At 41.7% G+C, this 17,841-nt stretch overlaps 1 protein-coding gene across 2 annotated transcripts in view; it reads right to left on the bottom strand.

The window, feature by feature from the left end:
• Nucleotides 1-17,841, bottom strand: part of LOC139581058 (uncharacterized) — a 107,666-nt gene that overhangs the window by 38,083 nt on the left and 51,742 nt on the right. For both annotated transcript variants that reach the window (XM_071410409.1, XM_071410408.1), the window contains exons 8-10: nucleotides 17,369-17,481; nucleotides 16,275-16,333; nucleotides 14,377-14,466 (exon numbers count right to left, since the gene is read on the bottom strand). In XM_071410409.1, coding sequence (XP_071266510.1) covers nucleotides 14,377-14,466; nucleotides 16,275-16,333; nucleotides 17,369-17,481 — 262 coding nt within the window. The remainder of the gene's footprint in view (nucleotides 1-14,376; nucleotides 14,467-16,274; nucleotides 16,334-17,368; nucleotides 17,482-17,841) is intronic.

A 17,841-nucleotide genomic window follows, 5' to 3' on the forward strand; every position in this document is an offset into this window, starting at 1 on the left:
GCCGGTCACAAGAGGAGCTTCCATCTACAGTAAGTAAGGCATCATTCCAGACTTCATCAGTGATCTCTCCACCAAGTTCCCTTTCCCACTCAGATCGGATTTTATTGAGTGATGGGTTATCAAGGGACATGATTATCTAAAAAATACAGGATATGAGTCCCTTTAGTTGAAAAGGTGTTTTCAAAAGGGCATCCAGACCCGATCCGGGTGATAGAATTGGAAAGGTTGGGCTTCGAGTGCGAATAAACTGGCGGAATTGGAATGGGGTAGTGAATCTACCCCATTCAAGTTTATTTAGGTATTTCCAATTCCAATTTGATAGTGAGGTCTTCGAAATTGGCAAAGGTGCCATCAATATAAGGTAATTAAACTTAGTAAGGCCATTCCTCTGCCACAGCCTGAAAGCTGAATCCAGTTTGCCTGACCTTGAATATAAAAATATTGACAACATTTGGATTGGATGTGTAGCGCGAAGCTGAAAGAGGGAGATTGAAGGTGACTAAGGCTGGCAAAGAGGAGGAGAAACAGGAATTGGCTTTTGTTTGACACCAGTCAGCTTCTGGGGTGGGAAGCCAGTAAATAATATTTTGTATATTCGCTGCCCAGGAATAATACATAAAGTTAGGAAGGGCTAGTCCTGCATGTGTTTTATCTCTCTGGAGAAATGCTTTACGTATTCTTGGATTCCCACCGCCCAATAGAAAAATATATACAGTATAAGCTTATCCACTGAAGTGAAAAAGACTGGTAAAAAAAAGAGGGAGACATACAGAAATCTGGGCAATACATTCATCTTGATCCAATTCACTTTACCAGCTCAAGTAAAATGGAGAATACTCCAGCTCTGAAAGTCCAGTTTAAGTTTGTTAATCAGGGGAGTAAAGTTCTCATCATGGAGGGAAGACAAGGTACGGGTGATATTGATCCCTAAATATTTAAAGCCAGACTTTGACATACAAAATGGAATAGTATCCTGTGGAATTTGTAATGCTAATTCATTAATAGGAAAGCATTCATTTTTTTGAGAAATTCAATGTATAGCCCTGAAAACACACCAAACCTACCCTCAGGGACAAACGCTTCAAGGTCTGAGATAAATAAAAGCAAGTCATCTGCATACAAGGAAACTTTGTGTTCCAGTCCGCATCTGTAGATACCATGTATTGAGGGTGTGGCCTTTAGCTTAATAGAAAGGGGTTCTATCGCCAGGGCAAACAACAGAGGTGACATTGGACATCCCTTGAATATGGCCCTTGATAATGGGAAATACTGTGAACGAAGTACTGATGCCTTGGGTGATGAGTACAACAGTCGGACCCAGGAAATTATGTTTGTGCAGCGGTGTTTTTGAGCTTAGCATTTGTCAGCACAGGCAGCGCAAGCCTCCCTCTATGCTTATGGACGAGTGAAAAACTAAAAGTATGTGTCTTAGATATAGTTTTCACATACAAACTTTATATGTCCGAACTCAGAATCAAATAGGCTTCCCAAAAAATAACAGTCATTTGTGGTAGAACATTTATTTTGTCAATTTTGTGCATTTATTAAATCCCATCGGGTAACTTGATTTTGAATGTGTCATGTAAACAAGATTATTAGGGAAATCCTTCTTCTTGCAAAGTATGTAAACATTTAAATCAAACTATTATATTCATCTGACTATTCACAATAATAATCATACTCAGTGCTACCGTGTTACTATTGGTCAGTCACTGGGATTGGCTTCTGACACTGCCAAAACTTTAGTGGTACTTAATCGGCAGACCTAGACCCTGTCACATTTCCCTTGACGGGGAAATTTTATCTGGGACAGCAAAATCATGTCATAAGACTGCAAAATGTTTACTGTCTGTGCAGGCCTTTAGCTAGCTCAACTATGCACTTGCCTCTGCTAGCAATACACTGTGCTAACATTAGCCTAGACTGTACCATGGAAAATAACAGTTAAAAACGTGTAAAAAAATTACTTCTTCTGGATAGAATAGTTTCTGTAGGTTCAGACTTTCTTGTCGCCAATCTTTGTTATGTCTGGGGGGGATTCATAACAACATCTTTATAACAATTCAAAAATGATGAGATGGGAGACAGGAATTATTTCAACCATTTATCTAGAACTTGCTCATCTCAACACTTAGAACCCACATGATGCTCTGCGGCACAACCTCAATGCACAACACCTATCCTTTCCTATAATTGCTGATAGGAAAGTTATGTCTGTCTAATTCCCTGATTGAACACTGAATCATTTGGGGGGGTTGTGTCAGCACTATGACTAGTGTGCAAACATCTCTCTGTGTGACATACTATTTCTGCTGAGCGATAGTATGTGGGACTAGAGAACAGGACAGTGGCCCCTAGTGCACATTTGAATGGTTTAAAGTGTCCTTTGTGTCAAAATTGGGTACACACAGATACAGACTGATACAGTATAGATGCACAAGTACCCAGCAAGAATGTGTGAGCTCAGCAGACACACAACCCATCCCCACACATATGCCCTGACCCTACACACCCTCCTTACATACAGGCAGTAGTGCTGGCACACAACATTGCAAGTACAGTACAGGATATCTCAACTATTTCTGTCTCTGTCTCAGCATCTTCTCTGCTATCGCTCTGTGCATCTTCTTGTTCTCTGTCTGTCTGTCTGTCTGTCTGTCTGTCTGTCTGTCTGTCTGTCTGTCTGTCTGTCTGTCTGTCTGTCTGTCTGTCTGTCTGTCTGTCTGTCTGTCTGTCTGTCTGTCTGTCTGTCTGTCTGTCTGTCTGTCTGTCTGTCTGTCTGCTTAAGCCTTATACGTTATAAAAACCACGCTAACGGCTTCGACTATATTGCAAATTAGTACCCGTCATACTGTATGTGTTCCTCTGAATCAACACCTATCCTAAGTGCTAATTATTATTACACGGCTCCAGACTAACATTTTCCCCTCGTGTCACTGGTGCCACTAACTTTTACAGTTGGTGGCACCAGCCCATGATATGGTCAGGGAACCATCTTATAAAGTAATTCATAGTGCTTTATTAAGAAGTATAATAAATAGACTACTGAAGTATTCAAGAAATATGTTTGTTTTTATCTAACACGTCCAAGCAGTAATGCATGGTTCAAGATATTTTGATGTGAACCCTAATCCAGTGATTGTCGTGAATTTTGGGCAACTATAGTTGCTCTATTTTTCTGTCATAATAGGACTTCAGAATTTCCAGATTTTTATTGTTGTTCAATTGAGATCTTTATGTGCACTAACTAATAGCATAGGCTAATTAATTTGGGGTTCAACACCTGAGGAAGTGGAAACTCAAAACACATGAACTAGATCGCTAACTTGAAATATAATGCCCACTGCTAGTAGCCATGTATTCATCCAACAGTAAATGTAATGTCCTAAAAAAAAACTTTGCAGTTGCCTAATAGGCCTATGTCCTCGCAATGGCCGGTGCCCGTTTCGCGCACGTACGCCGCTCCAAACTGTGTCTCAAAGCCATATCAAATACTGTACCTTGGCTGTAAAATGGTTGCTATTGAGCTGAATATTGAGAGCTGAGAAGAAAAAACATATACAGTTGAAGTCGGATGTTTACATACACTTAGGTTGGAGTCATTAAAACTCGTTTTTCAACCACTCCACACATTTCTTGTTAAGAAACTATATTTTTAGCAAGTCGGTTAGGACATCTACTTTGTGCATGACACAAGTAATTTTTCCCAAAATTGTTTAAAGACAGATTATTTCACTTATAATTCACTGTATCACGATAACTGTGGGTCAGAAGTTTACATACACTAAGATGACTGTGCCTTTAAACAGGTTGGAAAATTCCAGAAAATGATGCCATGGCTTTAGAAGCTTCTGATAGGCTAATTGACATCATTTGAGTCAATTGGAGGTGTACCTGTGGATGTATTTCAAGGCCTACCTTCAAACTCAGTGCCTCTTTGCTTGACATCATGGGAAAATCAAAAGAAGTCAGCCAAAAATTGTAGACCTCCACAAGTCCGGTTCATCCTTAGGAGCAATTTCCAAACGCCTGAAAGTACCACGTTCATCTGTACAAACAATAGTAAGCAAGTATAAACACCATGGGACCACGCAGCCGTCAAACCGCTCAGGAAGGAGACGCGTTCTCTCTCCTGGAGATGAACATACTTTGGTGCGAAAAGTGCAAATCAATCCCAGAACAACAGCAAAGGACCTTGTGAAGATGCTGGAGGAAACAGGTACAAAAGTATCTATATCCACAGTAAAACGAGTCCTATATCAACATAACCTGAAATGCCGCTCAGCAAGGAAGAAGCCACTGCTCCAAAACCGCCATAAAAAAGCCAGACTACGGTTTGCAACTGCACATGGGGACAAAGATCGTACTTTTTGTAGAAATGTCCTCTGGTCTGATGAAACAAAAATAGAACTGTTTGGCCATAATGACCATCGTTATGTTTGGAGGAAAAAGGGGGATGCTTGCAAGCCGAAGAACACCATCCCAACCGTGAAGCACAGGGGTGGCAGCATCTTGTTGTGGGGGTGCTTTGCTGCAGGAGGGACTGGTGCACTTCACAAAATAGATGGCATCATGAGACAAGAAAATTATGTGGATATATTGAAGCAACATCTCAAGACATCAGTCAGGAAGTTAAAGCTTGGTGGCAAATGGGTCTTCCAAATGGACAATGACCCCAAGCATACTTCCAAAGTTGTGGCAAAATGGCTTAAGGACAACAAAGTCAAGGTATTGGAGTGGCCAACACAAAGCCCTGACCTCAATCCTATAGAAAGTTTGTGGGCAGAACTTAAAAAGCGTGGGTGAGCAAGGAGGCCTACAAACCTGACTCAGTTACACCAGCTCTGTCAGGAGGAATGGGCCAAAATTCACCCAACTTATTGTGGGAAGCTTGTGGACGGCTACCCGAAACGTTTGACCCAAGTTAAACAATTTAAAAGGCAATGCTACCAAATACTAATTGAGTGTCTGACCCACTGGGAATGTGATGAAATCATTTAAATCTGAAATAAAGCATTCTCTCTACTATTATTCTGACATTTCACATTCTTAAAAGAAAGTGGTTATCCTAACTGACTTAAGACAGGGAATTAAATGTCAGGAATTGTGAAAAACTGAGTTTAAATGTATTTGGCTAAGGTGTATGTAAACGTCCGACTTCAACCGTACATACAGAAAGCGGACACCCTCCTCTCTTCATCAGGGACAAGAGGACAAAGCCTCCAAAGCTGTGTTTATCCTGCAATTGCATTTTGAAATGTTATACGATCAGAACGCATTTTTCTCTTGAGCGCTGGTGGGGATAGGAGAGTTGCTCGTTTTTCACAGCAGCAGGCCCCAGTGAGTGCACAGGTACAGGGGCGGGGCTGGGCAGACACTTTAATTACAGGAATCATTAGGATAATGCACTTTACTGTTTGACCAAATCATGGTTTTAGCCGCCCCAAAAATATGACATTTTGGGTGAGGTGACCATGCACAATGTGCACTTTCTAAGTTTATAGGCACCCTTTCTGTTTTTTACGATCCATGATCTTGGCTGTCTAACTGATGACAGAGTTGGAGCAGGTCTCTTTGCTGATCCCGCGTTTACTTTGAATGTGAGTTTGCGTGACCTCAACTCAGCCTATCAGAAAACCAGGCCAGCCCATCTTGATAGGGGGGCCGGCCATTGCCCACTGGTCAGTCAAAGGCTCATTATAGATTAGTATAACAGAGAAATTGAGCCAAAATCTTTCAAAACAATCTTAACAGACCCATGGGCCACCGGCCATGTCACCTTTTTCATGGTTTTATGTTTTTTATACAAAAATAAATTAGAGAAGTGTGACACCATAGCCAGCTAGTTGCACAGTACAGGAGATTTCTCCATTCTGTCCCTCTATTGTAATGTTAATTGCAAACATATCACTGGGTTTAATCTGAGAAAGCTGCAGTGCCGAGAGAGAGAGCGGGCGTGAGAGAGAGAGAGAGAGGGGGATGGAGAGAGAGTGAGAGAGAAAGAGAAGGGTAGAGAGGAGAGAGAAGGTTAGTGAGAAAGATAGTTAGAGAGTTAAATAGAGAGCAAGAAGGAGAGAGAGAGAATAAGAGAATGAATGAAATAAGCCACCTGGTTCCTGATTTCAGCTGTAGTTGGAGGGTTCAGTTTAGTACCCCTCTGTCCCTCCCAGCCTTAACTCAACATACAGCACATATGGAAATCCCCAAAAAATATCACCTCACATTTGTCTGTAATCTGTATAACTGTTAAGATATTTTATCAAGGTTTAAGATAAATGATTAAATAATTCTACCCAGAAACTTAACCATTAGGATTAGAGGTTATGTAGCATGGACAAGGGGTAATTAAAAATGATAACCATTGTGGAAGAAAGGAATGTATGTATGTGCCGAAAGAAAGCAAAGAGACTCGTTAACCTATGTTTGAACCGACCCAGCTATAACTCTGTGGAGATAAGACAAGACAGCGAAAGCTCCTCCAGGTTTTCCGTATCTGGGGGGGACTGGAACTGTCAGCTAAGTGGTAATAAACTGTGGTGAGACTTCAGGAGATAATCCAGATATAGTGTGTAATGAATGTGCGTTAGTGTGTTGGAATGGACTTTTGAATCAGCTTTGTTCTTGTCGGATAGAAGGAGGGACATTTAGGACGCTATGACGCTATGTGTGATATATAAACTAATGTACATGGTATTTTGAGTAGAGATCTCTCGAGAATAAACGCTATTGATTAATTTGGTGGCTGGTCTTTGTCTATTTTATGCAAATAAGAACCTTACAAATTCTTATAAACTGACAGAGTGTTTGCTTGGTTATAATTAAATTGGTTAACGAACAGATAGGAATCTAATTCCTTTAACAATAACTGAATGTGATCCGTTTGTGTTTTTCCAGTATTTTGGATGCAAAAGGTATTCTCCATGCTATATTGTACATCCATATACTGTACCACATATGGCACATGTTTATCACCTCACCCACCTCTATAATCTATGTATCTTTGGAGATATGAGATCTATGTGATTTTTTATATTCGATTCTACAGTACTTTAGATACAAAACAAAGTCTCTATAAAACAGTTGAACATGAATATACATGTACATAAACAAATAAACAAACAACGATACAACATGCCTCCTTACTTCGCGATAAATAAAATATGCATAAAAGAATGAGTGCACAAGGAGAAAGGAGAAAGAGCTAGAGGAGAGAAAGAGTGTATGGGGAAAGGGGGTAAGGAAAAAAACAGAAGACTGGCCATGAGCTGCTTAGTATTAGGGGGTTGAGGAATGGAAGTACTGTAGCAGGGTAAGAGAAAGATGGTGAGAGAGAGAGAGTGTAATGTCAGAGATAGAAGAGAAGAGAAGAGCAGCACATAGGTTTGCCTCCTCCGGGGGCCACTGCTATTTCATACTGCCGGAAATAAAACACTTTGAATCTCAAGAAAAAGGGAGGGAGGGAGGAGAAAGAGAGTAGGCAAAGAGTGAGAGGGTGGCATGGTGGGTGGTGCTGCGGTGCTGGCAAAATGGTGCTATACTGAAAACAGAAACGAGAGGGAGAGCGAGAGCAGGCACGAGAGAGAGAGCGAGAGAGAGAGGGGGAAGAGAGAAGGAGATAGAAAGTTAGTGAGAAAGAGAGATCATTAAGAGAGCTAGAAGTGGAGAGAGACAGAATGAGAGCATGAAATAAAGAGACAGAGACAGAATGAGCGAATGAGTGAAATTGGATGGATTGAGCCCCTACTTTGAGTCCTTTGGTGCAGATGTCAGGCTCAGGTTGGCCCAGTATGAGACACATAGCAGCGTGTGTGTGTTTGTATCTGTGTGTCTATGCATGCACATATATGTGTGTGTGTGTGCGTGCATTCAAGTGCGCCCACGTGTGTGTGTGTGTGTGTGTGTGTCTGTGTGTATATAATGGAAAATTATTATGATTATGTGAACTCTGCTGCTGAACAGGGATACACTCCAGATATGGAGGGGGAAATGGGAAAGCAGGAAAAGGAGGGAAGGAGATTAGGAATATGAAGCAGATAACAGGGAATCGGCATGACAGTCATTCAGTCAGAAGGAAGTGATTGAAGGATAAGCCAGGAGGGGGCTGGGGCAGAGAAGAGGGAGTGGGAGTGCAAGTAGGTGAGGGAGCATTTACAGTGACAAAGCAAAAGGTGAGAAAGACAGAAAACGAGAGCAAAGCATAGAGAAAAAAAGTGACCAGAAGATTTAGGAATCGAGAGATGGAGAGCGGGCAGGGGAAACATTTGGAGATTTAGAGAAAGAGAGGGCGAGAGAGAAAGGAAAGTCAGAGAGAGTGGCAGGAGAGCCTGATTTTAAAAGACTTCCTGGATCTATACGGTGCATTAATAAAAAAGCTACCCCAAGTCAATGGGCTTATTCCTATGCTTTCCCTCTCTCTCTCTCTATCGCTCTCAATTCAATTCAATTCAAAGGGGCTTTATTGGCATGGAAAAAGTGTTTAAGCAATTGCAATAAACAATAAACAAAACAACAACTAAAAACCAATAAAGCAAATTAAACAAAACAAAGACCAAAAAAAAATCTGACATTATCAGTAAACATTACACACACAAAAAGTTTCAAGAGAAAAACAACATTTTAAATATTATAATGTTAGCGGTTAAAAAAAATTGCATAACATTTAAAATGTTACATAAACTATGTACGGTGTTGTGACAATGCGCAAATATTAGAATGTATTTCGAATGATGGGGGAAATAAATAGGCTGGTTGAGAGCTTCAAGTTCCTTGGTGTCCACATCAACAACAAACTAGAATGGTCCAAACACACCAAGACAGTCGTGAAGAGGGCACGACAATACCTATTCCCCCTCAGGAGGCTGAAAAGATTTGGCATGGTCCTCAGAACCTCAAAAGGTTCTACAGCTGCCACATCGAGAGCATCCTGACTGGTTGCATCACTGCCTGGTACAGCAACTGCTCGGCCTCCGACCGCAAGGCACTACAGAGGGTAGTGCGTAAGGCCCAGTACATCACTGGGGCTAAGCTTCCTGCCATCCAGGACCTCTACACATTGTCTAAGACCCCAGCCACCCCAGTCATAGACTGTTCTCTCTGCTACCGCACCAAGTCTAGGACCAAAACGCTTCTCAACAGCATTTACCCCCAAGCCAAAAGACTCCTGAACAGGTAATCAAATGGCTACCCGGACTATTTGCATTGTGTCCCCCCCCCATTACCTCAATTAGCCCAACTAATCGGTGCCCCCGCACTTTGACTCTATACCGGTACCACCTGTATATAGCCTCGCTACTGTTATTTTCACTGTCATTTTACAGATTTTTTTATTTCTTTACTTATCTATTGTTTATGTAGTACTTATTTTCTACTTAAAAATTGCACTGTTGGTTAGGGCTTGTTAGTAAACATTTCACCTGTTGTATTCGGCGCACGTGACAAATAAACTTTGATTTGATTTGATATAGGTTATATTCACATTGGTGTTTCTGACCCAATGGTTGACCTTTTCTCGTGGCAGCAGGTAACACATTTTGCTATTGGGATTGCACACTGTGGTATTTCACCAATTTTTAAATTATTTTAATTTCACCTTTATTTAACCAGGTAGGCTAGTTGAGAACAAGTTCTCATTTACAACTGCGACCTGGCCAAGATAAAGCAAAGCAGTTCGACACATACAACAACACAGAGTTATACATGGAATAAACAAACATACAGTCAATAATACAGTAGAAAAAGTATATATACAGTGTGTGCAAATTAGGTAAGATAAGGGAGGTAAGGCAATAAATAGGCCATTGTGGCGAAGTAATTACAATATATCAATTAAACACTGGAGTGATAATGTGCAGAAGATGAATGTGCAAGTAGAGATACTGGGGTGCAAAGGAGGAAGATAAATAAATAAATACAGTATGGGGATGAGGTAGTTGGATGGGCTATTTACAGATGGGCTATGTACAGGTGCAGTGATCTGTGAGCTGCTCTGACAGCTGGTGCTTAAAGCTAGTGAGGGAGATATGAGTCTCCAGCTTCAGTGATTCTTGCAGTTCGTTCCAGTCATTGGCAGCAGAGAACTGGAAGGAAAGGTGGCCAAAGGAGGAATTGGCTTTGGTGCTATGGGTGGGTGCTGCTATGGTGACCAGTGAGCTGAGATAAGGCGGGGCTTTACCTAGCAAAGACTTGTAGATGACCTGGAGCCAGTGGGTTTGGCGATGAGTATGAAGCGAGGACCAGCCAACGAAAGCATACAGGTCGCAGTGGCGGGTAGTATATGGGGCTTTGGTGACAAAACGGATGGCACTGTGATAGACTGCTTCCAACCTAACAGATACGGGAGTTTGTCAAAATGTGATTTGTGTTCAAAATTTTTGTGGGCTTGTGTAATTTGAGTGAAATACTGATATATATATCTATATATACTGTACCAGTCAAAAGTTTGGATACACCTACTCATTCAAGGGTTTTTCTTTATTTTCACTATTTTCTACATTGTAGAATAATCGTGAAGACATCAAAACTATGAAATAACACATATGGAATGATGTAGTAACCAAACAATCTTCAAAGTAGCCACCCTTTGCCTTGATGACAGCTTTGCACATGCTTGGCATTCTCTCAACCAGCTTCACCTGGAATGCTTTTCCAACAGTCTTGAAGTAGTTTGTAATTGTGTTGCTGCCCTGGTGCTCTGTGTGGTTTGTTTGTATTTGTGAACAGAGCCCCAGAACCAGTTGGCTGAGGTGTTTATCTCCTTGCAGGTTAGGGTTTTGTGATGGAAGGTTTGGGCATTACATTCCTTTAGGTAGTTCTGGAATTGAATGGCTCTTTTCTGGATTTTGATCATTAGTGGGCAGGTATAGTCCTATTTCTGCTCTGCATGCATTATTAGGGGTTTTTGCGTTGTACTCTGAGGATATTTTTCAGGACTCTGCATGCAGAGTCTCAATTGTTTTTTTTCCCCATTTAGTTCATTCTTGGTAGGTGAGTGGACCCCAGACCTTACTGCCATAGACGGCAATGAGTTCTATAACTGATTGGAGTATTTTTTGCCAGATCCTAATTGGGATGTCAAATTGTATGCTCCTTTTGATGGCGTAGAAGGCCCTTCTTGCCTTTCAGATTGTTCACAGCCTTGTGGAAGTTACCTGTGGTGCTGATGTTTGCTAGTTACCTGTGGTGCTGATGTTTGCTAGTTACCTGTGGTGCTGATGTTTGCTAGTTACCTGTGGTGCTGATGTTTGCTAGTTACCTGTGGTGCTGATGTTTGCTAGTTACCTGTGGTGCTGATGTTTAGGCTGAGGTATGTGTGATTCTTTGTATGCTCTAGGGCAATGGTGTCTGGAATGAATTTATGCAAAATTGCATCAAAAGCATTTTTGAAATCAACAAATCATGAGAAGACTTTGCTTTTGTTTTGTTTGTTTGTCAATTAGGGCGTGCAGAGTGTATATGTGTTCTGTCATATGGTATTTTGGTAAGAAGCAAATTAGAAATTTGCTCAGGACATTGTTTTCACTGAGGAAATGTTAGAGTGTGCTGTTGAGGATACTGTTGACACATTCGCTGTAATTATTGGGGTCAGATTTGTCTCCACTTTTTTTGGATTGGTGTGATCAGACCTTGGTTCCAAATATTGGGCTGAGGATAATATTGAAGAGTTTGAGTATAGCCACTTTGAATTTGTGGTCTGTATATTTATCATTTCATTTAGGATACCATCAACACCACAGGCCTTTTTGGGTTGGAGGGTTGGCATTTTGTCCTGTAGTTCACTCAATGTAATTGGAAAATTCAATGGGTTCTGGTAGTCTTTGATAGCTGATTCTAAGATTTGTAAATTGTCATGTATATGTTTTTGCTCTTGGTTTGTTGTTACAGTATATGGCTGAAAAGGTTTGAGAAGTGGTTTTAATTCATACATCTCCCTTTTTCTAGCTCTTCATGCTGTTGTTTGTTCAGTGTTTTCCAATTTTCCCAGAAGTGATTCTTCCATCACATTCTGATGTGCTGTTCCTTCATTTTTCTTGCTGTATTTTTGTACTGTTTTAGTGTTTCCCCGTAATAAAGGTGTATGTTCTGGTTTTCTGGGTCTTTGTTTTTGGTTGGATAGGTTTCTACATGTCTTTCTTAGGCTTTTGCACTCTTCATCAAACCATTTCTCAATGGTGCCACACCCTGATCTGGTTCACCTGTCCTTGTGATTGTCTCCACCCCCTCCAGGTGTCGCTTATTATCCCCGGTGTATTTATCCCTGTGTTCCCTGTCTCTCTGCGCCAGTTCGTCTTGTTTGCCAAGTCAACCAGCGGTTTTCCTTGCTCCTGTTTTTCCCAGTCTCTGTTTGTTTCTAGTCCTCCTGGTTTCGACCCTTCCCTGTCCTGACTCAGTACCCGCCTGCCTGACCACTCTGTTCTGACTAACAGCCTGCCTATCCCCTTGTACTGTTTTGGACTCGGATCTGGTTTCTGACCCCTGCCTGGACTGACCTGAGACTGCCTATCGTCTGGTACTGTTTGGACTCTGACCTGGTTTATGAACTCTCGCCTGTCCCCGACCTGCTTTTGCCTACTCCCTTTGTTATAATATATGTCGGAGCTCTACCATCTTCCTCCTGTGTCTGCATTTGGGTCTTGCGTTGTGCCCTTATGAATGCTGTAATTTTTTTCCGGTTTTCTGCTAGTATTTTTTTTACATTTGATATAACAAATATACTGTTCAGGCATTCAACTGCTAAGTTTACACCTTCACTATTACAATAAACATTTTGCCCAGAATGTCATGATTGGATTTGTTTTTGGCCAATTGTTCTTTGGTAGATTTCTACACTATTTCTTTAATCTATAGCATTTCTTAATAGCATGCAGTTTGTTGGGCTTTGATGCCTCATGTTTGAGTATTGCTCTGTTCAAGTAGGCTGTAATTTTGCTGTGGTCTGAAAGTAATGTCATTCTCTCTCTATGTCTCTCTCTCTCAATTCAATTTCACGTATGTTAACATTGCCAAAGCAAGTGAAGTAGATAATAAACAAAAATTAACAGGAAAAATTACACTCACAAAAGTTCCAAAAGAATAAAGGCATTAGAAATGTCATATTATGTGCAAACAGTGAAAGTACAAAAGGGAAAATAAATAAACATAAATATGGGTTGTATTTATAATGGTGTTTGTTCTTCACTGGTTGCTATTTACTTGTGGCAACACGAAGTCTCTCTGTCTCTCTCTCTCTCTGTCTCTCTCTATATCTCTCTATGTCTCTCTGTGTCACGACTTCCGCCGAAGTCGGTCCTTCTCCTTGTTCGGGTGGTGTTCGGCGGTCGACGTCACCGGCTTTCTAGTCACCATCGATCCATTTTTCAGTTTCGTTTTGTTTTGTCTGTATTAATCACACCTGGTTCCAATTCCCCTATCATGTTCCCTATTTAACCCTCTGGCTTTCATTTCTGTTTTGTCCGTGATTGTTTGTGCGTTAGTGGTTGTGGTTTATACATTGTGTTTGTGATTATTTCCATTTGTGGAATTTTTGCCATTAATCGTGAGTAAACACTGTGGTTTCGCTCAACACCTGTGTCCTGCGCTTGACTCCGATAATTCTCCGCACACAACCCTGACACTCTGTCTGTCTCTCTATGTCTCTCTCGCTCTCTCACAGCAAAAAGCAGTCGTTTTAGAATTCCTAACCCTTAATTTCTGGGCGAAAAATATTCCATGCCTCTTTTTCTCCCTCTCATGTATTATAGATACATCATTACAACTTGTTGACTTATGCTCTGGGGAATTGTGTTGAGGGAACGCTTTGCAGACAAAATTAATAAAACGCATCATCATTAGCCATGTCAACAGCAGGCAACCCACTGATTTAGCTCATCTGGCATCCACTAGTGTGCCTGTGGGTTCTAAATTAAGTCCCCCAGATGGGCCTAATCCCATTATGTTGCCCACAACAGGAATAACCTAATATCATAATCTAATATTGTCTGATCTTGAGCGCAGATGCCCCGGAGGGGAGGTACAGTATGTCTTACAGACAACATAACAATTAGCCTCCACCAACCCACAACACCCCGCCCCGCGCCATGCCGAAGTATGCTACAGGAAATGGTGACCGAGGCAGAGCCGTGGTAGGTGTACTCAGGGGACACATGGAGGCCATTTGGCCAAGCTACTGTACAGAATACCATGGCACGACAACACAGAGCACTCAGCAGGACACACAAACACACTCGCAGTGGCGTGTGTCTGTCTGTTCATGTGTCTGTGTGTCCATGTGCGTGTGCATACATGTGCATCAGTGTGTGTGTACTTGTGTGCATGAGCACATGTGTGTATGTGTGTGTGCTTGTGTGTGTGTTTATAGCAATGTACAGTACAGTGACTCACCTTCAGAAGGTCTTTGGAAAAGTCTTGACCCTCATTCAGACCCTCCAGGTTACCAATGAACTGTGTGCAGGACATCCTTTTGCCAATGTTCTGAAAAATATGACACACAGTACTTACTCTATGCTATTAGTCTCTCTAGACAGACGGGTTGCCTCCCACAATGTACCAATTTTCCAGCATATAGTACATGTCTGTACTTAAGCCAACGTCAATTTGGGAGAGACGAAAGGGCGGAGTTGGGTGCCTCAACATCCGTCCAGAGCTCTGCTATAAACATTTCCGGTAGTTAGCTAGATGGAGCTCACGGAGGATATATTCAATGAGTGTATTTTGCAGGAGAGTAGTTTGCATGCGCCACGAAGTTAGCATTACAAGTTTACAACCACTGACTGACTGTGGAAAAAATGTACCTAGCCATCTGTGTCCACATTGCGTGTCCACCTCGGTCATGTTTCAGAGGGGATTATTTTGAAGCCCGTCTACGCCAAACTTGTGATTTGTTGGAAGAATTGTCTGTCTGAAGAGCACCCTCCCTGAATTGGCCAAGACAATCCTACATAATTTCCAGACCTAGTACTGTCGCCCTAGCTCTGGGATTTCCGAGACTACTATGCTATATATATATATAATCTTTAAAAGTATCACTAATATCAGTCATCAAAAATATTTGAACCACAAATACATTCACAGATTTTTATAATTCATCAGACCTTCTGCAGCTCTCTGACAGCTATATTAGAATTCATCTTTGAAGGATGTTATGGGAAGAAATTACTTTCAGGGACCTCATCCAAATGATTTAATCTAGCTGATGAGCTGAGAGTGTTAAGAGGAAGACTGTGCAAAGGACTTCACGCTGCTTGCTTAGCGAGTATCACTTCCTTCTGATTCGGCTCATACCGAGGCTCAACCCAGGACCTCTGCCTCACAAACACACGTCACCACCCTCCTGAAGCGTCTTACTCAGTCCTGCCATCAAAAATCGAGCTATTCGGCAGCGCAAGTGGAGACACTTCAGGCTGAGGACTTTCACAGATAGCGGAAATGTTGATGAAAAGAGCAAGTCAATGACGATAAAGAGGGAGAAGAAGATGCTGGAGACTATGATGATGATGATCAGGATGACGCCATTGATGACGATGAAGAAGAAGAAGATGACGACATTGGTGACTACGATGATGAATGATGATGATGATGAAGCACAGCGCTACAGTGCCTTCAGAAAGTAATCATACCTCTTCACTTTTTCCAAATTTGTTTGTGTTACACCCCATATTGACAAAGTGGAAATATGTTTTTAGAAATGTTTGCAAATTTATTTAAAATGAAATACAGAAATATCTCATTTACATAAGTATATATTGAATGCATATTGAATTCAGGCTGTAAGACAACAAAATGTGGAATAAGTTGAGGGGGATGAATACACTGAAGGCTGTATATCAGCCTGGCATCTCTCAATAGAGAGAGTGGGTTTTTCATCCAGCTAGCTCTAGCCCCTTCAACCAGAGCTAAATGTATCCATATATTATATAAATGGCTCTGACTTAACTATCTGTAATCATTTGCAGAGGCTGCACATCACACCATGCAGCTGTAGATGGCCTAGATTTAGAGTTATACTGAAATCAGTCTACAGCTTGAGATGGACTGGATTTATGATAGAGTGTGGAGCACATTGTAATCAGGAGGCTGGTCCCAGATCAGCCTTTGATCAGTCTGGGGCTTTTCCCCCATAACTACCATTGTACTGAGTCAGTGGAGCCTGGGGGGATGGATCTCTGAAAATTGTCTCTACTCTAAACTCTAGGCTGAACTCACCTAACACGCACGCATGCACGCACGCACGCACACACACGCGCACACGCACGCACACACAGAGACTAAATTCTACTTACATGGCCATGCAGGTCTGTGTTTAGCAGCATCAGGGCACAGGTCAAGGTATGGACACCATCTGGATAAGGAAGAAACATATCCATCTATTCAGTGGTGGAAAAAGTACCCAATTTTCACACTTAAGTAAAAGTAAACATACCTTAGTAGAAAATGAAAAGTAACCCAGTGAAATACTACTTGAGTAAAAGTCTAAAAGTATTTGGTTTCAAATATATTTAAGTATCAAAAGTAAATGTAATTGCAAAAATATACTTAAGTATCAAAAGTAAAAGTATAAATCATTTCAAATTGATCATACTAAGCAAACCAGACGGCACAATTTTCATGTTTTTTTAAATTTGTGTATTTAGTGAGTCGCCAGATCAGAGTCAGTAGGGATGATCAGGGATGTTCTCTTGATAAGTGCGTGAATTGGACCATTTTCCAGTCTTGCTAAGCATTCAGAATATAACTTAAGTACTTTTGGGTGTCAGGGAAAATGTATGGAGTAAAAAGTACATTATTATCTTTAGGAATGTAGTGAAGTGGTCTAAGGCACTGCATCGCAGTGCTAGCTGTGCCACTAGAGATTTTGGGTTCGAGTACAGGCTCTGTCGCAGCCGGCCGCGATCGGGAGACCCATAGGGCAGCGGCACAATTGGCCCAGTGTCGTCTGGGTTAGAGGAGGGTTTGGCCGACAGGGATGTCCTTGTCCCATCGCGCACTAGCAACTCCTGTGGCAGGCTGGGCGCAGTGCACACTGACACGGTAGCCAGGTGTACGGTGTTTCTTCCGACACATTGGTGCAGCTGGCTTCCGGGTTAAGTGGGCATTGTGTCAAGAAGCAGTGTGGCTTGGTTGGGTTGTGATTCGCAGGACGCATAGCTCTCGAGCTTCGCCTCTCCCGAGTCCGTACGGGAGTTGCAGCGATGAGACAAGACTGTAACTGCCAATTGGATACCACGAAATTGGGGAGAAAACAGGAATGTAGTGAGGTAAAATATTTGTTATATAAATAGTAAAGTAAAGTACCACTGCATCTATTAACATGACGACTGAGCTGTCATATTTCTATAATAGCTATAGTAGACATTAGACAGTACTGTCCTCTTACCCTCAGAGGGTATAAGTTTGGTGTTACAGTGCAGGTATCTCCTGGAGAAGTGAGCCAGCACCCGCTCTCTCTCCTGAGTCTCCCCCATCAGGGAAAACTGTCTGAGAAAGGCTCTGGAACACACATACACACACATTAAGCAGGATTACACTGTTTCTCAACCCCAATCAAGTATCCAGTATCCTCAGGCTGGCAATATTTAGGTTCCAGACCAGCAGAAACGCACCTCATTACGCACTTATTCACCTCATTCAACTACTTAATTAATCACCAGCCCTTGATTAATTGATTTAGGAGTGTGTTATTTATGTGCTATAAACACTATTGGCCTATTAAGCTGCCATCACTCAACTTGCCACCAGAGAGCAGTATTACCATATACTAACTACAGTGACTGGATCAATGGAACACAAAATGAAGCCCAGCATCCCTTTTAAGGCAACTTATCCAAAACAATGTTTGTAATGTCTAGA

The sequence above is a fragment of the Salvelinus alpinus genome, chromosome 7 (assembly GCF_045679555.1).
Source record: "Salvelinus alpinus chromosome 7, SLU_Salpinus.1, whole genome shotgun sequence".
In the NCBI taxonomy this organism is placed as follows: domain Eukaryota; kingdom Metazoa; phylum Chordata; class Actinopteri; order Salmoniformes; family Salmonidae; genus Salvelinus; species Salvelinus alpinus.